Source organism: Rutilus rutilus, assembly GCF_951802725.1.
Source record: "Rutilus rutilus genome assembly, chromosome: 3".
Classification (NCBI taxonomy): Eukaryota; Metazoa; Chordata; class Actinopteri; order Cypriniformes; family Leuciscidae; genus Rutilus; species Rutilus rutilus.
This window is the reverse complement of record NC_140211.1, coordinates 38931411-38953551: the sequence shown is the minus strand read 5'-3', so window position 1 is coordinate 38953551 and position 22141 is coordinate 38931411. Positions and strand designations below refer to the sequence as shown.

The 22141-nt window shown below is 39.1% G+C and overlaps 1 protein-coding gene across 2 annotated transcripts in view; it reads left to right on the top strand.

Moving 5' to 3' along the window:
• nwd2 (NACHT and WD repeat domain containing 2) overlaps nt 1-18670 on the top strand; it is a 73680-nt gene extending 55010 nt beyond the window's left edge. For both annotated transcript variants that reach the window (XM_084405133.1, XM_084405132.1), the window contains exons 6-8: nt 7522-7672; nt 12474-13063; nt 14663-18670. In XM_084405133.1, coding sequence (XP_084261259.1) covers nt 7522-7672; nt 12474-13063; nt 14663-18568 — 4647 coding nt within the window. In that variant the 3' untranslated portion in view covers nt 18569-18670. The remainder of the gene's footprint in view (nt 1-7521; nt 7673-12473; nt 13064-14662) is intronic.
• The last annotated feature ends 3471 nt before the right edge of the window (nt 18671-22141 follow it).

Sequence of the window (22141 nt, the reverse complement as noted above, 5' to 3'; positions counted from 1 at the left end):
TGGTAATCATTAATTTAATCCTTCTATCGTTTCTTAGGCAGGGTTATTAAATTGTATATCAATGCACTAGTTCAGTTATAGTCTGGAGGCTACTTGCATTTGTCTTTGCGTTCCTTGGGGATTCTCTTTGTCTGCGTCTTTTGCTTGAAAAGGGGGTTTCCCGGGTTCGTTCATTGGCTGGCGGTCTCGTCGTGTCTGGATTGATGTCTTGGGTGGCCAGTAACGTGTGTTGTGTTGGCAAAGAAAGTCTTTGAAGTTGGAAGCGGGCTTTGCTGTTGAATCATTGACCGAAACTTTGCAGCAAAACTTAACTTAGAACTGAGACTCTCAACGGAAAAGAAAAGAAACTAAGTAAGAAAAAAAAAAAGTGAGACAAGAGTAGATAGATGTCTTGAATGAAAACTGTTAACCCATGTTCTTCTGATCTTGATCTGCCTCTTTTCTACAAGGCTACTCTAAATCGTCTTATTGTCTTTGTTTTGTGTTCTAAGATTTTAAACTCAAATGGCTGTCCAGCCTCTCAGATGAGTTCTGACCAATTAGACACTGGCTACGTTTACATGCAACCAAATAATCCCTTAGTAATCGTATTGACGGCTCAATTGAACTGAAAAGCCCTTAGTCACCTTAATCGATCCGATTTAGCTCGATCTGAATGAAATTTAGATCGGATTGAAAGAGGTGGTTTATTCCTTTTCTAATCCAATCGAGAGGACATGTAAACTCTTGATGGGATTGAAAACCAAAACCGAAAGGACTGCGCATGTGCAATGATGTAGAAATAGCGTAATGATGTATGAAGCACTGAACGAGCAGGACAACGTCCCACCAGTCCTTGTTCTTTCGGATTCTCATCCACAGACAACTGTTTTTTGGCGTGGGGAGGGGTATTTTTACTTTGTGATAAATATAAGCAGCATGGCAAAACAGTTCATAAACTCATTGTCTCCAAATTATGAGCAGAGACCGATATTAAAGGTATAGCGGAGGATTTTCCCGAATTTTAGAAAAGAACCGCCCTCTCCACTTTTTGAAAAAATGCACATGCGCAACACTCTACCTGCTCCCGAGAGGGAACGCCTATTAAACGTGTGCACGAGAGAGCATGCACGAGCTAATCATAGCTTACATTAACTTTTACTAGCAGTGATTTTAAATTTTAAACTATTTCTCCAAATAGTATGCCAAACTTTACCTGTCAAGTAGAAACTTCGCGACTGAGGCATCAGTGGGAAGCCCAACCTGTGTTTTGAGCGCACGCCATCGTGTGAATCGTGTGCACGTGTGCTTATCAGTTACCTAACGGCTCTGTGTAGTAAATGCCGCTCCATCTGAAAGCAGGTGATGGCGATTTACTACTAATCAAGGAACCGGCTTTACTGACGAGATGCGCCTAACAATGTCATGCGATATATCGCCCAGCCCTAGGTTGTAGACATGATATAGAATTATTCAATTGAACAATGTTTGATCATAAGTACATCTAGTATTTTGGAGTGATCTGATGCATTCTGATCATGTAAAAGCTTTTCTGTGGGTTTCTCTGTGGATTTCAATCCTGTGGTAAGAGAGGTCATTTAAAGGTATAGCAACCCCTTGGATCCCGAGAGCCTCAACTGATGCGTGAAGCGTCCTTTAATTCACCATGCACGACAACGCGTGAATGCGATGTATTCAAACAGCATCTTTATTCCGTACGCCGACTCACAGCACCTTACAGCACCGTGAAAACTATATTAACACATAAAAACAACAAAGATCCGCAATTCAAACATAGACTCATAACATGATGAATTGCATAAACATCACAAACATTACATTGTGCAACAAACATTCATTCATAAATTAATTTCTTTAATTACGATCAACATACCTCGCTACGCTCCCCAAGGAGTGCAAATCAAATATAATCCTTTCGTCAACATCAGACGTGCGTCAAGTTCACTTCAAATGATGCAAAGCATAAAATCCAAATTAAAACGACATAGGCTCAACGATCAGCGTCAAACATTCATGTCCGCCCATCATTCTATTATGCCACCTGATCACTACGGTATTCGAGAAAGGACAATTTTAGCACAAGTGTGAATAACTCGGGAATTATCGCGAATTTCCAATTACAATTTATATACACACACACACAAGGTACATCGAAGACATTCAAAAACAAAAGTCTATCAAATTGTTTCATAACCCAATCCATACCCTTTATTTTTTTCTTTTCTTTTTTTTAGGAACGTAAATACAGCATTTTAAATGGTCGCTTACAAAAGGTTTTAAGAAGAAGGTCTGTTTTGGATCTTTTGTCTTGGGATCAAACAACCTCTAGGGTTTTCTTTGTGGTTTTCCTTGTGCTGGTCACGATGTCTTGTACTTTTGACCATTAGTCTTGGGTTAACTGCCTAATGTTGGCACGTTCTTCCTTTAGCTAGTGTAAACTCGCACTCGATCGGCCCAAAGCCGGCATCCGACCAGCGCGGAAGGTCTCTGCGTGTAACTGTATTTTCTCGTGGCAAAGTATTTTTGGTTAAATGCAATACATTTTCTCATATGTATTTTCTCGTTATTTCATCTGGCTCAATAAATGAAAAGGTTTTAATGATATCCGTGCATCATTAAATGTGAGCGAATGTTTGACTATTCTTTTTAACTCTTTAATGAAAATAATGTCAAAGTCAGTTAGAATCATGTATCATGCCAATTACATAATCAATTCAAAGATAATCGATACAAAACATCAAATGCTCTGGAATAAAGAGAAGAGATGCGAACCCAACATTAAGAAATACATGAAGCTGAGAGTCTCGCGACATTTCAAATGATACTAAACATGTATAATACTCGATGATAATTATTCACATTAAAAACATATAGATTCTTGTGTGAGTTTTGGTTATCTCAGCTTGAGGGAGAAGGAGTGGGGGATGTGGGAAAGAAATGTAGATTAGGATGACTCCTAAACTAGACACACTAGTTTAGGAGAGTGCCACACCCTGTAAGTTTTTGTTATATTGTAGTTACTGTAGTTTTGTTAGGGCGTCTTGATGCCGAAGACTTTTCTTTTCTACATTTTTCGTTTGGTAGTTAGTTTAGTTGCATTCATCTTCTAGCTAGTTTGTTCTGTTTTATTTATTTATTTCATTTGGCATCTCTCGAGGTTTGTTTTTGTTTAGTGTTGTTAATTGTCGTTTTTCTCATTGTTTGTAAATATTGTAAATATTATTTTCTCTTCATTCTTTCACTTTTGGGTTCTGTAAAATAAATACTTTTGAGCGGAGTTTTTTTGAGTTGATCTTTTTCCTTTTATTGCCCGGTCCTTCATATTAAGTTATACGCACATCTTTATTTAAATGTTATACTCCCTTACCCCTAGCAAAAATCAAAAAGGGACGTAACAGGAGGTGAGACTTTTCATCTCGATAGTGCACATGGGTGAGTTCAAATGTTAATTTCCAGCAAGGTGCTTTGTCTTGTAGAGGAGCGGTCATTCCTCAACCAGTTCTTCCAGTTTTTCCAGTCTTACACTAGGCTCATCTTTACAAGCTTGTATGGCCATAAAGGTCTTTGCTGGGGGGGTTGTTAGTTTGCTCAGACTGAATGGAGTCTCGAATGGCATATTGTCTGATTTAGGTTCCTGCATGTTGATCTGGAGTTTCTATGAAATTCTACTTCTTGATTAGTCTGAAAGATTAATTTGGGTCTGGTTCATTCTCAAGTCCTACAACTACATGAGGCATATTTTTAGGTTACCATTTTTTTCTTCAGTGTGGTGTTTCATTAACAATTGTGTAAACAGAAAATGGCAACTGGAACATGAATTTAAACACCCAAAGCAAGATAGGGGACTTTACCGCCTCATTTCAGAAGTTTAGCAAACTCCAATGCTTTTGAGGCACATGAGAGGGCAGTCGCTATACATCCAGGATTACGTTCAGCTTTCAGCAGGCCTGACCTGTTCCACACACACAGAAACAACCTGTAAATGTCAGTGGCTGACTGGTGCTGTTTTTGTTTTATATGGAGAGCTGTAGAAATGGTAGGCCTGAGAGAGAACACTGTTCACCGCTTATAGAGTTTATTAGCTTCATAAATTTAGTTTGCCTTTCATTAAACCTTACCAAGGCCTGTCTCCTCCTTTCTTATACACACACAAACTCTGTTTCGGTCACGTTGGTTGCAGCAAGGAGAGTTGAGAGGCAGAATATTCGAAAATATATTCAGAACTCCGCAGCTAGGGTCCTCACATACACAAAGAAATCTTCTCACATTACTCAGATTTTACACAGACTTCATTGGCTACCGGTACGCTTTCGTATTCAATACAAGATACTCCTTATCACATTCAAAGCACTCCATGGTCTTCTAATTCAGCAGTCCCTTTATTTAACAATATAAACAAAAATACCAGAAAAGCAGCAGCACTGGATAAACGCCGGAGAGGAAGATACAGTCCAGCAACTTAACACTGAAGTGAGAACGAACAGGTATAAACAAAAAAATTAGGGCTACATATATACAGAGTTAGTTAATTAACTGGAACAGAAACAAGTGTGCAACTAATCAGAAACCATGGAAACAAACAAGAAAAGGTAACACAGACAAATGGGAACAGAACAGAACCAAACCAGAACACAATGGATGTATCTGAAATCTAATACTTCCCTATAGTAGGTGATAACAGACGTATGTCCGAATTCACAGTACTCATAAAAGAGTGGGCAAAAAGTACCCGGATGACCTACTACTTCCATTCGAGATTCTGAAGTGTGCATACGATGGACACTTGAATATCCCATGAGGCCATGGGAGAGGATTGAAGCATGAAGTGACACAACTGATGCCTGTAGGTGACGTTATAATTACAGCATGGCGAATGTAGTATATCCGACATTCATACTACACACATTCATGCTATATAGAATGTACTTTTTTAAATTACTTTTACTAAAATAAGTACCTACTTAAGAGTGTGCGATTTCGGACGCAGTCAATGAACCAAACATACTCCTGACAGTTTAACTTTCTATCACGCACACACACACACACACAGAGAGAGAGAGAGAGAGAGAGAGAGAGAGAGAGGAGATCATGTAGTGTGTGTATAAATCAGGTTGCAACGCAGAGTGGCTGCAAATTGAGAAAGCGTCTGTGAGGCTGAGGGTCTCTGTTGGACTAAAATGAGAAAAACAGCAGGGACTGAGGATCTACCTGCACTCAGCAAAAACACCCACTGACCCACTCTCTCTCTCTCTCTCTCTCTCTCTCTCTCTCTCTCTCTCTCTCTCTCTCTCTCTCTCTCTCTCTCTCTCTCTCTCTCTCTCTCTCTCTCTCTCTCTCTCTCTCTCTCTCTCTCTCTCTGTTCTATGTCTGTTTCTGTCCTCTGTCTCTCTGGTAGGTGACTGGGTTCATGACAAACACTTCCTAAAATATTACTTAAATAACACAGTGTGTCTGCTTTCAATTTCTCTGTTCAGGCAGACAGAGCAATTTGTATTTTTGGTAACACTTTTTGACATCCTGCTACATTACATTTCAACGTTCAAAATTTTGATTTCTTAACAAAAAATATATGATTTTTTTTTATACTATACTATAAAATGCTTAATCATATAGCCATAGTTTTTGCAACTGCTTTATAAAATAATAAAATAAAATAAAAACTAATTAACTAATTCAACTCCATCTTACAATATGAAAGTAAGCTATTTCCTATGAATGTGCAAGACTTTAAATTAAATAGCTGCTATAGGTAAATAACTAGAAGAATAACAATGTGCACTAAACTGTCAAATTATTTGTGCTACAAACCAATGTGTTTATGAATATGAACTGGTATATGACAACAAATACCAGTTTGCAGTATTAACCAGCATGCAGGCATGGTTTTGTGCTTCTAAAATAGCTGGAAATGACTTATACCAGAAGCCAGAATTCAATTAGACGAGTCATGTTTTAGTAAATTTATTCATAAAGTACAAAACTAAAATAATGTGTGGCACAGCAGTTTCAGGTTTGATTTCAGGCCTGTGTCATATCCTGATGCCACTGCCCCTTCTCTCTCCCTCTATTTGGCTGTCGATTATAACAAGCATATAAATAGCCAATAAATAAATCATTAATTAAAAATAGAAAAATAGCTTAAATTTACAGTCATGTTCTTGGCACATTCTGTTTAAACGTACAATATGTAATATTTTTCGCCGCTAGGGGTCGCTAACCTCTTACAATAACAAAGGCGTAATTTGATGACGCAACATTTGCTAGGAATTATGGATCTTGTCGTCAACGTCAAGCCGACCGATCTAATAATGTTTATGGATGAGTAAATACATCGATGTTTTTATCATGACTGTGATATGAAGCAGGTCGGGATTGCTAAGAGACAGCTATGCTCCACACGCGACGCGAGTCCCGCGGATATAAAAGGAATATGGACATTTCATTCTACCGAACTACACGCAAGTGCAGAATTACTACTCACAGGTCAGTTTATTAGACAAATTAAAGTTGTGAGGTAACGCAGCGCTGTTTCACTTGGTCTAACATTACACTAGCACACTAAACTGCATTTGAATGTGTTGAAATTTATGTGTTAGTTTGTCTGTATGAGACTAGCAGTAAGCTAGATCAACATTAGAATAACATACTGATCGTATTCTAACATTTTATCATTGTTGAACTATATAACATTGATTAGTTTTATGTAAATGTGCTCACCTGTTTTAATAAAGTACATGTAGGAGCGGTCGAAGTCTCGGCATCTCGAAAACACAGCGCTGATATTAATTCTCCTTTTAGTTCTCCTTTTTATCCAAAGTCTGCTTGCCATGGTCCATAATGTTTGAACGAAACAACAACAGCGTGAGACATTACGAACTACACAGTTGTCCACGTCTGTCGCTTTGGTTACTATCATTGGGCTCTGGTTACTATGGCAGTACGAGCGGAAACCAGGGAGTACGCGGATATGACGCCATTGACGGCGACAAAGCGGAAATAAAGAAACGGTCTGTGTCTTCGAATTAAATTACAAATTTCTCCTGGTTTGAAAGTTGTTGGAAACAGTCGGGATAATGTAAGTACACAACAAAAAAAATAAAAATAACATATAGTGATTTTTGCTATTTTTAAAGCAAAAAAACTACATATTGTACAAAGGTAATCTGATCTGACTTGGTATAGAACAGTGCAAATATTATATTAGTGACTATGTGCGGTGACAGTGAAATTTCGGTGAAAATTTGCAGTCAATAAAGATCCATTGTATGTCGCCAATAGTGTAGCGATGTATGAAGCACAAAATGGTTTGTACTAGCTATTCTAGCATTACAGTTAAAGCAAAAATTAAAAACAGTACTAATGCATTTGTTATTGCTTTTTAGTGGAATGAGAGAAGTGTTGATTAATATAACTGGTACAGGATATGGTGTGGGTTTTCTTTTTTATTGGTTCAAAAGGACAATATCCAAACAATGGAACCTTAAATAATTTGATGACTCCGTATGTGCTTTTACCCCATAGATGGAGTCAAGCAGCATATCAAAATCAAAGAATGACAAGGCATGGAGGGCAGTCTCAGAGGAAATCAAGAGGATCTTAAGAACTTCTGTTTTACAGCTGCAGGAGAAGGGGACCATGACGAGCGATCAAGCCAAGAAATTCCTCTGCTCAGGTAAACTCTATTGTTACAGTTATGATTGAGCTCACAGCTAATAAATGTCTAGTGCTATTGTACATGGCGTTAAATGCCTGAGTTGGTTTGGAATGTGTTTTGCAGTACATTGAAACTTCTATAAGTGTGGACATTGACAGTATATACAGTAGTCAACATTTGAAGGTGTCAAAAAACCTTTCATCAAAGTTATACATGAATTTTGAACAATACCCATTTTTGTCTTAGGACAACTTTGATTAACTTTTTTGATCCACTTCAAATGTTGAGTACTGTGTAACAGGGGTATTCAAATTTAAATCACTTTTTTTTCACTGAGCTGAAGGTCCACAGACTCATCATGGCTATAATACAACTTGATATTTTTTTATATAAATTTTTGCTCAAAATGTGTTTTGATTCATTGTGGCGTTTAATGTTCCCACTCTTAAAGGCGTCCTATTATGCTTTTCCACTTTTTCAACTTTAGTTAGTGTGTAATGTTGCTGTCTGAGCATAAAAAAGATCTGTAAGGTTACAAAGATCACAATCCACTCCACAGGAGGATATTTTATTTAGAATCCCCTCTTCAAGAACAAAAACAAACGGCTCGTTTCGACAAAACGCGATTTTTCCGGATCTTATGAAGTCACAATGGTACTCATTTAAATAATCTGTGCCTACAGAATATGCAAAAAGAGGACATGGCCTGGTTAAGCTGCATTAGAGAAGACAGTGTTGCCGCTACGTCGAAGAGACATACTTTTCTCGACCCCTTTTCCAAAACTCATTAGTTTGACCTTCCTAAGGCTGACTACCTTAAAGTGGTTAAAATTTATTTTAAACACTGTTCCTGAATATCATAACTACAACGTTTATCTGTGCGCTGCACATTTTAAGGAGAACAGCTTGTTTTCTGTTGCTTTTGTTAGCTCTCGCTTTTGTAAGACGGTTCACTCCTTAGGAAAATTAAGCAGGATTTTGTGATCGATTACTGTTTGTTTTACCTTAATTTTCTGACAAATACTGTCTAATGATTAAATGGTGGATACATCATATCTATAATGTATAAGAAAATTGCAAAAATGACCACTCTGAAACGTCCTGTGAAATTAGTGCTTGCAAAGTCCGTGCATGAAATCCGTTCTGTATGATCCTCTTGTTCGTTAACATCGTCAGGGTCTGAATCGGGCTCGAATTGGTTTGAAATTGACGCCATGCTTATTCATATTTACACTAGAGTGGAACTTGCAGTTATGGAGGGGCGGGACATTTCCCGGGACGTTTTGGCTAAGTGCTGCCAATCACAACACATTAGGCCAGCTAACCAATCACAGCACATTTTGTATTTCTGAAGGAGGGGCTTCATCGAAATTGGCGTGTTCAAGCCAGACTGGGGAGAGAGGTGCTGTAAGAATGTGAAGTATGTGAAAAAGAATCAAGCATGAAAACATATTCTAGTATACCCCAAAACAAAATCAAGACTTTGTAAAACGGCATAATAGGACCCCTTTAAAAATCATTACCCTCTTGCTGATTTAGTGCTTCTGTTGTGGAGAACAAAGGCATACTTGTTTACCATCTTTACGGTCACTGTAAACACTGACAATTTGGAACAGGCCATTTTCGTAGCTCTTCCGACATTTACTGTTTTGCTAACGGCACTCTGAAAAACAGTTAGCTACCTGAGATATGTCAATGTCACTTCGTTAGGACTGAGAGTGTTACGATACGTTGCTCTGAATGGGCATAGCCATTCACACAACGCTTTTATACACACATGCTTATACAATCACATAAGGCCTGTTAAATTTTTATCATCTTTTATGTCAAATCCTTACATTTAACATTTTTTACAATCGCTAGGACACATTTCTCAATACTTAGGTCACTTTTTCAAAACTCTTCACTCAGTGAGCACAACACAATTCTATGTGAGCTAAACTGTGGATCATTTATCATTGCTTTGGCACAAAATTCATTCAATGACTACATCTTTCAAATGACATCAGTTCTTTTCATCTTCTTTTATGCTTTCTGAATGAGAATTATTGCCAGTGTTTTGGTGGAACGAGCTTACTTTGAGACATATATGAAGTGTTTTGTTGGGCTGAGTGAGTTTTGTGTGAGCTTTCTGTCCCTCCATTGACAGTCTACGCAACTACCAGTTGACGTTTCAAAATGTTCACAAAGAGATCATAAAACTAATCCATATGAATTGAGCGGTTTAGTCCAAATTTTCTGAAGAGACACGATCACTTTATATGATCACCAGATTGAATTTAGGCTTTTATTCACATATAAACATTCATCAACTCACACATCAGTTGTGGTAAACGGAGGCTCAAGTATGTTTGCTTAACTTGCGAGAACCAATGAGGTTCATTCTTGTTACGCAGCAGGTTTGACCTTCCGCATGAACCAATGAGGCTTGTTCTCGCTCGTTAATCAGGTTCGGTTGAGCTTCTGTTTATGTTCGCTGATGAATGTTTATATGTGAATAAAAGCCTAAATTCAATCCGTTCATCATATAAAGCGATTGTGTCTCTTCATAAAATTACCAGTCTCGAACTTTGAAGCGTCAAAGTGGTCGTTGCATAGACTGTCAACAGAGGGACAGAAAGCTCATGGGAAACCCTCCGAAATGGGGACCAAATATCCCCACAAGGACAGCAATGCCAGAAATGTTTGACCTTGTGGGAACTTGTTTTTGTCCCCACTAGGAAAACAGCTTATAAATCATACTAAATTATGTTTAAGGTTAGTGGATAGAATATACAGTTTGTACAGTATAAAAATCATTACGTCTATGGAAAGTCCCCATAAAACATGAAAACCCAACTCGTTTGTGTGTGTGTGTGTGTGTGTGTGTGTGTGTGTGTGCGCGATTTGTGTACTACACAATGTGTGAAGCAATTTCCACGCACCAGCCAGCCACATCAAGTAAATCTGAGAGTCTTAAAAGGCACAATTTTGCTCTGAATGCTTCAATGGTGCTTGATGCTTAACATTTAGGTTGTTTGTCTGTAGAATTACATGTATAATTAAAAAGGATGAATCATGCAACAAAGTCGTAGTTTAAAGCTTTGTGGTTTCAGGGAGAGGTCGCATTCAAAGCTCACAATGAATGTAAATGTTATTTTTATCCCACTCTTGAAAGTCATTGTGACTAAATTAAAATTCGCCTGCATTAGCCAGCATAAGAGGAGATCTAATCAGGCTAACTTGATTCATCCAGGTTAATCCAATATTCAGTGATACAGTTAAGTCTCATCACCATACCCCACATTAGAGACATTGGGTCGGCACCGGAGAAAGAACAGATTTACTGCTCGCTCTTTTATGTCATCCTGGGAGCATGGGCTTATAATTCAATCACTGATACAGTTAAGTCTTCATCTCAACATGCAGTAGATATGAAACAACTACATTCAGAGGCTCCCCTATGCGAGGCATTTTTTCTTACGCGAAGAATAATTAGCTCTTAGTCGCAGTCTCGCAGAGGTTCCTTTCATTAAAACTGAGGTGTTCTGTCTGACTTCAGAGCATCTGTGAGTCTTTCCCTGAACCGCTTGTGTTCCCTCTCTGATGTCTGACGAATGTGGCATCTTGTAGGTCTTGCAGGTTTGCAAAACTCTTCGACTGTTTTCACCATTAAAAAAAAAAAAGGTGTTCTCTGAGGACAAACATAAAAGACAGTAATGTTGGTCTGAGATCAGATTTCCACTGTCTCCTCTTGATCAGTTTATTTTGTAACACTAGACATCACATGTAATGATAAAATATCAAATTTGAGGTAATTCGACATCACATGTAATGACAAAATATAAAGTTTGAGGTAATTTGATCAATAAATGTATAAATAATAACATATTTTTGACAGAAGTTTTTAACTAACTGTTGAATAAGTGCACTGCTTAGCATTGGAGGAAAATTCAGAATGTCTGTCTGAACTGTAACAACACTATTTTCCATAAATGAGGGGAATGAACTTGAGTGGATTCACATTGACTGCTCCATTTACTCTGGAGATTCAAAAGTGAAGTATGCATGCACTAACATTATAAATACACCACATTCTGCAGAATGATATTTTTATAAAATACTTAGAGGTTATGGAATGCCAGAAGTGATACAATTGGTGCACTTTGCTTTAGTACTTATTTTGAATAAATACTGTATGTACTTGAATGGAACTAATATACATTTAAATCAAAAGTATTTGCATATGGTGACCAGATTTTTTCTAGAAGCACGTTTATAAAATAATGATATTGACTTGCCATATCAGTATTGCCCTTATATGTACAGGTATATACAGTACTACATTGCTGTAGTAGGCCTTTTACACACACTTACCATGATTTTAATCATTTTTAATTATTTAATTATTATTTTGATTACTAATATCAGAGTTTGAGGAACTCTTTCCTGGGGGATTTGCAGTCGTTTACTTGCCGACTTAGCATCCCCCTCTGTTCTCGTTTACAAAACAAGCTGCAAGTATGCGATACTAAGCTTACGAGGTTGGCAGGCTATCACTGGAATGCTGCCTTTGGAGGTCTTTGATAAAACCAGGCAAGGCTGGATTAAGAGATCATATCACTGTTTTTGAGACGGATCTAATCATTTGCTAAAGACTAGCAAATGTGGGGGAAGTGCTCACATCATGACATCAAATTAAGTGTGTTTTCTGAAAGTGCCATGGAAGTGATTTGGGAGTAAATAGTGGCAGAGATGAAAACCATGAATGAAACTAAAACATTCTGTCATGCAGAACTAGGTAATTATTATGCTCTCTCTGTTTTCTCCTGTCTTTTAGCATTAGAGGATGAACTGGACTTCGCATTAGGCAAGCAGACCCCTGCCTTCCTCAAGAAATGTGTATGTTACATCCGGAAGATATCCAACTTTGACCGTTTCGCTAAACTCCCTGAGATGGCACGCTACATGGACATCGTTGTGAGCGACGACCGTGTCATGAGAAACCAGGAAGCCTACGAGCGTCTTCTGAAGGTCAGAGACGAGTTCGTTCCGATGGTGGTGGCAGCATCCAATCTTCGAGTCTACTCATCGGTCACTCACTGTGACATGAAACTTGGCTACTCGCAGGAAGTAGAGAGCCACTACGTCGAAGGTCTGTGTAAACAGTTTTATGAAGACATGGTGGATATCATCCAGGCCACGGTCCAACAGAACTTTGACACAGAGACAGATACACTCTATGACGAAACCATACAACACCTGTCGCTGTGCAAGACATTTTCATCTTTTTATGTGTACAAGAGTGAAGCCTTGGACATAATCCAGGAGTACCTGTACCCCTCTAAAGGTGGTCGAATAACTCCCCTAGTGGTGTATGGAGGACCCTGCACTGGAAAGACCTTGTTACTTGCTGAAGTGGCAAAACAGGTGAAAAGCATGTATAGTATGCGTGCGTGTGTGTGTGTGGTGCTGGGGGGGGGGGGTAGAGGTAGAGGTAGAAAGCAAGTGTGAACATACTGACCTGCTTTTTAAGGCCATCTGGATGCCGGCACATGTTAGATTAATGCTGCGGGATGCCTGTATTTTGCCTAAAGCTGTACTTTGCTTCTTCTGACTTAATATCTGATGTCATGGCATGAGATTCAAATTAACATTAAGGCATTTTGGGCTACTGTTACATGTATTTGCCAACCGTCAAGAATTGTTTTGCATCACACAGTAATCCAAATACAGATCATTGCATTTACAAGCTTAAAAAATCGCTGACATAATTTAATTGATTATAATAATTCGATATAATTATTCCTATCTGTCAGCTTCAGCCAATATTTAGCACTTACGGAGATCAGTAGTGTATGTGTATGTCATGTGTTAATGGTCAGAGTCGACTGTGTTGATAAGTTTGGGGGCGAGGAACAAAGGAGGAAGGGTAGTGTTGACATTTCCCATCACCCATGGCAACCCGTCATAGACCTCAGCCTCTAATGTTAGTTCACAGATGATGAGCCTGGGGACCTTGACTAACTCCCTCGTCCTTGCTGATGTTCTCTCTCTCTTACTGTCCTTCTATGTAACATACACACTACAGAGACACAAACACTCTAAAATATTTATATATGAAATACATTTTACATGGCCACACATTGCATGCACTTTTTATAATCAATTACTTACTCCTAGCATGATCTGATGTTTGGTACAGCTAGCACGTTTTACACTTCCCATGTCAGTGCAGTACTGTACTAAGAATCATGCAGCCAATATGAGCACAGTGATGCAGTCAAGCAGCAATCTGAGCACACACACACACACACACACCCCTTGGCTAATCACACAAATGCACAGTCCTCTTGAAAATGAGGGCTTTGGAAAAGCGTATTATCATTAATTGTCAGCCTCTCCAGACAGAGATAAATAATATTTCATGTTTCCCAGAATCACAGCTGAGGGCACCCTTTAACCACATCCAAGAAAGAGGTATTGTGCTAAGGATGAGGGAACAATTCAAACTGATTTAGAAAATCCTTGGCACAAGAAATCCAGTGCTGACTGTATTGCTGTTGAGCACATTCGATTATTTGCTATACAGTCATTCATCTTGGTTTTCCTTCCTCACAATCTGAGTTGTTAAGGTTAGTGTACAGTGGATCTACTAAATAATGGATGGACTAGTGTCACTCGAGTTTTGTTTGCTAAAGTCATACTTATAGGTCACAGCAGTTCCTGGATTTTTACCAGCAGTTCCTGGATTTTTTTTTTTTTTTATAAGAACAGGACATAGGATCCTGTTAAACATTAAATAATAATGTAAACAGTAGTTGTATTTGTATCTAATTTCAAATGGCCAAGCTAATATAATCAGATTACAAAATTATCAGTTTTGCACAAAATAACATCTTGAGCTTTTCCTAATTGTATCCTACAGGTAATTGTAAATATTATATGACTTAACATACTGGAGAATATTCAGTGAACTGTACATGTATGCTGTATTTCTGAGCTTCTGTTTCATTTTCATTTGTTTAGGCCTATTCTTGGCTACAGAAAGAGATGGGACCAGAAACAGACCCAGTGGTCATTGTCAGATTCATCGGCTCCACTGACTTCTCTGCTGATCTCCGCACCCTGCTACAAAGCATCTGTGAGCAGATTGCCATCAACTATCGGTGCCTGATCCATTTCTTGCCAAACAAGATCCAGGAGATGAGGGAACTGCTGGTGAATTTGCTCGGGGAGTCATCATTCCACCGACCTCTTGTCATCATTCTGGATGCCTTGGAGCAGTTGTCAGATGTTGACGAGGCCCGAAAGCTGTGGTGGCTGCCTGTCCACCTACCACGTACAGTCCGAATTGTAGTGTCCACCCTGCCCAACAAGCATGGGATACTGCAGAAACTACGTTGCCTGATACATAACGAGGATGGTTATGTTGAACTGATGCAAAGAGATCGCAAAGCTTGCAGTCAGACACTTAAACAGCAGCTTCTGAGTGTCAAAAGGAAGGTGACCTCTGGCCAACAGATATATGTGAATGAGGCAATGGCTAAATGTACACTGCCCATGTTTGTCAATCTCATCTACCGAGAGGTAGTTCACTGGCGGTCGCACAAGGATGTGGATGACAAATCGTTGTGTTCCACAGTGCACGAAAGCATTGAGCAGCTTTTCTACTCTATCGAAAACAAGCTTGGCTCACGCTTTGTCTTTCGGGCACTGGGCTACATCACGATGGCACGGGCAGGCCTGACAGAGCTGGAGCTAGAGGATATTTTATCTTTGGACAACAGTGTCCTTGGGGACATCATGGTGAGCTCTAATCTTAAAAGCCCGCTGCGTATTTCTTACGATTTCATAGCCCGGCTAAAAGAAGAACTTGAAGGTTATTTAGTGGAGCGTCAAGTCCGTAATGTAACACTAATGGTGTGGGCAAATCGCCATCTGCATCTCATAGCACAGAAGCTATACCTTAGTAATGAAGAAGATGTGCATCAAATGCATAGCCTTTTGGCTGAATACTTCCTTGGGGCTTGGGCAGGTGGTAGAAAGAAGATTTTCCACTGCGACAATAATCATTTAGCTTCACTGAATATCTCCCAGCATCGAAACCCTCATCAACAGCAGAGCCTTCATGGCCATGACAAAGCTTCTGCTGACAAGCACTCTTATGACAGACAGACACCCGAACAACCCTGGGTGTTCCAGTGTAACTTGCTGGAGCCGGATATCTTCTTTGTCAACCATCGAAAGATGACAGAGCTCACATACCACCTGACAAGGAGCGGCCGAACAGATGACCTCATGTATGGTGTCATCATGAACTTTAGCTGGCTCTACACTATGATAAAGATAGGGCAGTTTGACAAGGCCCTGTCAGACATCGACCTAGCTTACAGCTACACACAAGAAAAGGAGCTAAAGTTTCTTGCAACTACTCTCCGCAGTATAAAGCTCAAAGTGACAAAGAATCCTGCGTCACTGTCTGCTGAGCTACAGCAAAGGCTCCTTCCGGTTGTCACATCCCTTCCCAAGCTCAGACACCTACTTCTTGAGTGTGACAAGGACGGTCCTAAATACTGCTCCATTGTGCCACTGCATTCTTCCATGGATGTCACCTACAGTCCTGAGAGATTACCACTCTCTTCTAGCTACATGCAAATTGTGGAGATTCTACCTACATTAGCTCCAAACATAGTCATTGTGGCCCTCGAGGATGGATCCGTCAGCACATGGGATGTTGAGAGTAGACAGCTGCTAAGACAGATAGACACAGCAAGGTCAGTTGTTCTTGGCATCAGGTTAACCACAGATGAGAAGTATCTGGTAGTGGCCACTACAAAAAATACACTGCTCATTTACGACAACCACAAGTCCTGTTTGTTGTCTGAGGTCGAGGTAAAAGGATCCAAGCACTGTGGCATCACTGGCGGGGTGGCGTTCATCAATGGATTCACCTTGTCCAGCCACCATGCCTTAGCTTGGTTGGAGGCAAGCAAAGACGTCAATGTGATTGATTTGCTCTATGGCTGGCCTTTGTATCAGTTTCATTGCTGGTATGAGGTAACCTGTGTCCAGTGTTCCCCAGATGGAATGTATGCTTTCTGCGGACAGTATCTCAACACGACCACCGTATTCCACCTTGGTAGTGGGGACAAGCTTGCCACAGTAACTTCTGAATTCTCTGGTGGTTTTGTTAAGTCAATCCTGATTCTTGACACAATCAATCAAATGGTGATGATTGACAATGAGGGCAGTCTCTCCGTGTGGAACACCAAAGATATCATAAATCCCAAGCTAATGGAGGATTATGACTGCAGAGGAGATGAGAGTGAGGTGGTGGGCATAGAGCTCTCAGAGGATCAGCGATCCATCCTCATCTGCAAAGCAAGTAGCATTGAGGTGCTAGACACCAAGATTTGGAAAATGGCAGAGAAGTTCAAGGCCAAGCGAAGTGAAAAGTTTGTGGCGGCTGTTCTCTCTAAGAATAACCAAAGTATAATAGCCTCCATGGAGAACACATCATCAATATTTGTGTGGAGGAGAGACAGTGGGCAGTGCATGGCCAGCTTAATAGAGATATCCGGAGCCATTGTAAAGCTGATCAAATCAACACACCATAACTTGCTGCTGTCTGTGGCCAGCAGTGGCGTGCTTTCTGTGTGGGACATCGACATTATAACAGCCATGTCGAACATTGATAAAACTGGAAAACCCATCCAAAACCTGCAGCTCTCTGGCCGAGAGGATTTTGTATACACCACGGATGGGTCAGAGGTCATTCACAAGTGGAACTACAGCACAGGTTTCATTGAGATGGTGTTCAAGCATGAAGGACTCGTTGAGAACTGCGTCCTGACGACATCAGGTGACCTAATGGTGACATCTGATGATAAAAGTAGTCAGTACATCTGGCATACGACCACAGGCGAGAATATATTCCGCATCAATGGCCAGAAGATCTCACAGCTTCTCATCACGCACAATGATCAGTTTGTTGTGTCCCTCTGCGAGCAGAACGCCTCTCGTGTTTGGAGGCTCGCCACTGGTCACAAGGTATGCAACATTCTGGTAACACTTCAGCAAGCCCTCATTACCACAGCAAACACATTCCTTGTGGGCGCCAACAAGAATAAGATGTTGGCTGTTAGCTTGTGGTCAGGTAGTGTTTCCAAAAAATTTATCTGTGACGATGGGATCACAATTGTTAACTTTAAATTAATCCCTGACAGTCCAGATTTTGTTGTCTTTATCACCTCCAATGAAACTGTTTTCATCTGGAGTGTAGCCGATGAGTCTGTGTGTAGGCGGGTGCAGCTGCCCAGCAACTTCTTAAAGAACCTGGAAGATTTCCAAATATCACCGAATGGAAAGTTGGGCATTGTGTCGAAAGGTGATGAGAACATCAATGTTCTAGACCTGCACAGTGGTAAACTGCGTCTGGTCCATGCCGCTGGCATAATATGGCGGCAAAAGCTCTCACGGGACGGACGCTACTTAGTGTACATCTGTTTCCGGAGTTGCGATGAAGATGATGATGCAGGTGTGGTTTCAAGTCTGATTGTCATGAGACTGGCAGACGGTAAGAGCATCGGGACCTGTTCCCTTTACAAAACACCAACCTATCTGTGCCTATCACAGCGAGCTCTTAACATCATTGTGGGATTTGAGGATGGCAGCATTGGCACCTACACAGTTGTAGACCGTGTTGATGCCGCTCTAAAAATCAAAATCGCCACCTCAAACAGCCGGCAAATCGTTAACAATGCCTCACAGAAAGTACGACCCAAGTGTAGCACCAATGCCTTCAAGACCATTGCTGACTGTGTGTGGAGAGAATCCACTGAGGTTTTCTCTCGGGACAGTCCTATCAATGTGTCTGACAGTGGGGAGCCAGAGACCACAACGCCCACAAAGAAAACTGAACTGCTGCAATGAGAGCGACCTCTGTAGGACATTATGGGCATAAAGGAACAAGGCCAGGTTTGGATACAGGGGATTATTGTTTACAGCCACTTTGATTCAGCTGCACAGATCAGTATCTGGGTAACACACAGCAGCTAGCCAATTGCTATTAAGCTGCACTTAAGCTGCAATCAGTCACCTTGATTTCTCATATTTAACATCAACTTACTGTCACGCAGAATTAAATATCATTTCAGTATCAATATCAACAAATTAATTTGAAACAGATGCCATTCATTGCAAAAGCCAGTCCAATCGGCTTTATGATACGTTCTTACTTCTCATGTGTATGCCAGTGTGGCCATATAGTTCAGATTTTGTATGAGTTTAGTCAAATCAAGCCATAATGTCACTTTATACAGAAGCATAGAGAAATGTAATACATTTGTAGCCATATAAGTGTTGCTGCCTTTTTGTTCCTTCTTTTTTTGAAAATGTTCATTATGTCTGTTTATTAATGTCCTCTGGTACTGTACTAAAATGGAGACTTATGTACATATGTGTACATATGTATTTTGGCTGCTGCAGTTTGTGCAACTACTTTAAAATGCTACGTTGTGCTAAATGCAATCAAAGTGAGTGCCTGGATTTTAACTTTTTCTTTGTTACATAAATTGATAAAGAGAAAATTGCAGGGAATTTCTAAACAAAAATACCTTGATACAAATATTCATCATTACGATAAACATTCAGCATACAACAAATACGAATTTGAAATTACAGCATCCAAATGAGGATCATTGGAAAGTATATTTCAGTATTCAGAGTACATGTATGGTCTGGAGTCATTATGAGCTTCTTAGTAAATTCAGAATGCATTCTAGACTTCCTCTGACCAGAGTGGCATGAAAGTCCATGTGTGGCAATTGCTCTAAATGACAGACAGTATTACATCTATCCTCATTTAATTATTTATCAATGCCAATAATTACTGTCACTCTAGCTTTCTGATCAATCATATATATATATATATGTGTGTGTGTGTGTGTGTGTGTGTGTATATATATATATATATACACTATACAGTGTGTGTGTGTGTGTGTGTGTGTGTGTGTGTGTGTGTGTGTGTGTGTGTGTGTGTGTATATATATAGATAGATATATATATACAGTGTATATACAGTGTATATACAGTATATATATATATATATATACACACACACACACACACACACAATACATATATATATATATATATATATATTTGACCACAGCAAGACTGACAAAGTCTAATATTAAAGGGGAAAAGGATATTTATATTTCATTTGAACCGGCAAACTGATACTGAGAAGGTCATCACCTGACTCGACTAAATCCAAGATAATAACACTTTTAATGCTATTACTTTTAAAGAAAGTGTAACTTATTGCATCAAAACACAGTACTACTGTACCAAGCTACAAATGGCGTGTTTTGATTTGAGGACTAAACCACTATTGAAGAGTCATGTGTAGCATCTCACCAAGGGTATCTACGCCTTAACAGTTGGTTTCATCTTATACAAAGGTGTATTTGTTAGTGTTAGCTTATGTTCTTTGTGAGGTAAAGGTTGAATGTGTGCTTGAAAAAAATAATACTTTGTACTTTCATGTTATAGGTGACTTAGAGATACTTATGAATCTATTTATAAATGGTGTTTGCCAAGACAGTGTTTGGTGGTTGCACTTTATTTTAAACGGGTTGTTCATAGAGGTTGACTTTCAATAGGCGTCACGAATGCTAACTATACTATTTTTGCCTTCAGTTCTCTGGCATGTCGCAAAAGAAAGTAATTTCAACAAAACGATCAGCCATGCCCCATTCAAACTCTTCTCTCCATAACTCAAGGGCTATTCCGTCAAATTGTATGTTTACCTCTGGAAATACTGACGCATATACAATACTGGCCCATTCACAACCCACAAACTGTAGCAGTATTCAGGTGTGATTAGCCTCTCCCGCTTAAGTGTTTATAATCCATAGATATCATACAATATTTGCCAAAGTTTTATTTATTTTTTTATTTAATAATTATTATTTGTTTTCAGAATGTTAAATGGTGTTGTGACCTACTCGTTACTTTTATGGACTTCTCTGGCTTTGTTGTGTTTGCTAGCATAACTATGAAAAAGAACATGCATTATCTTTGCTATTGACGAAGTCCATCTCTATTATATTGGAATGCCAGTTTTAGAGTAAATTTGAATGTGTCGATATGAGAGCAGTTGAACAGTATATTATATGTTATGTAACTTGAATGACTTTTAACTACATGTTTGCAAAACATAGTTCACATACTGATATTGAATGTGTTTATTGTATTATTTGTATTGTCAAGATTGAAGATCCCTGTTTAGAGATATATATTTTCATAAATGTTGTACTTACATTTTGTTACAAAGTTGTTTAAGTATTCTGGGAAGAAAATAGAAAAAATTGTGTCTGAAAGCAATATGACTTAGTGTGTATGCATTGTTTGTATGGAACATTTTAATGTAATAAAATGGTTTTCTTTCTGCCTATAAAATCTCGTTACTTTTATATGGGTATATTGGTCTTATTTTGGAAAGAAAATATGAAACATTTGTTTCTTTGAGAGGACTGAGTGGCTTACAGATATGTAAAAGTAGCCTATAATTTTTTTTAAACTTGCATTATACCTATTATATTATACCTATTGTAATCCAGCTAATACTAATCTTTCTTTATTGAACTTTTTATCACACTGATTCCTCATTAGGCATATTGTATATATGAGGAATGCTTTGTTAAAAAGATTCCCTACATGGCACGATCAGAAGCTGAGACGTTGAATGATTTGGCTGATAATAGTTTTACTCCCATGTGCAACGTGCAAACAAATGTGCTAAACATTTTCCAAACAGTGGGCAGGTGCTTTACCATATCAATATTTCAATTACTGCTTGCAACACCTGGATTCTCTCACACACGTGTGAAGCAGTGCAGGCTCCAACACACAAACACCACCATAAACAAATTCTAGCTCAGGGCAGGAATGCTGGTGTGTGGTCTCTATGGAAACTGAACCCTCAGCGGCATCTGCCCCCTGTCGTGATGACTATGGAACTGTGTATGAGGGAAAAACAAATGCATTCCCTTTTTTTTACATAAACTCATCACAGCATAGACGCTCTTAGTCATCTCTCCCCAGGAAGTGACTGTGCTGTAACTGAACAATTGTCACCAAATAGTCAATATTTGTACTACTAAATATAGCCTACCAAGTTTATTCTGATCATCCTCCTGTTTCTGCTTTTATTTCCTGGTCTGACTACTTTTGTACTATGATGCAATCTTACAGCAATTAGGCCCTCATTTTGTACCATATATGTGCAAATTTACTCTTAAAGTAGTTGTAAATAAAGCATACTTTTGATATACACACTACCATAAGCAAATAGATAAAAAAAATAGATTGTAGCAATATGATTAATATACAGTTGTCAGAAAAATCCAGCAAAGCCTTTGAAGGTATCTTGGATTCTTTATGAATGACTGCTAAAATATGATCTGATGGTTATGTAAATCTTGACCATTTCATAATTTA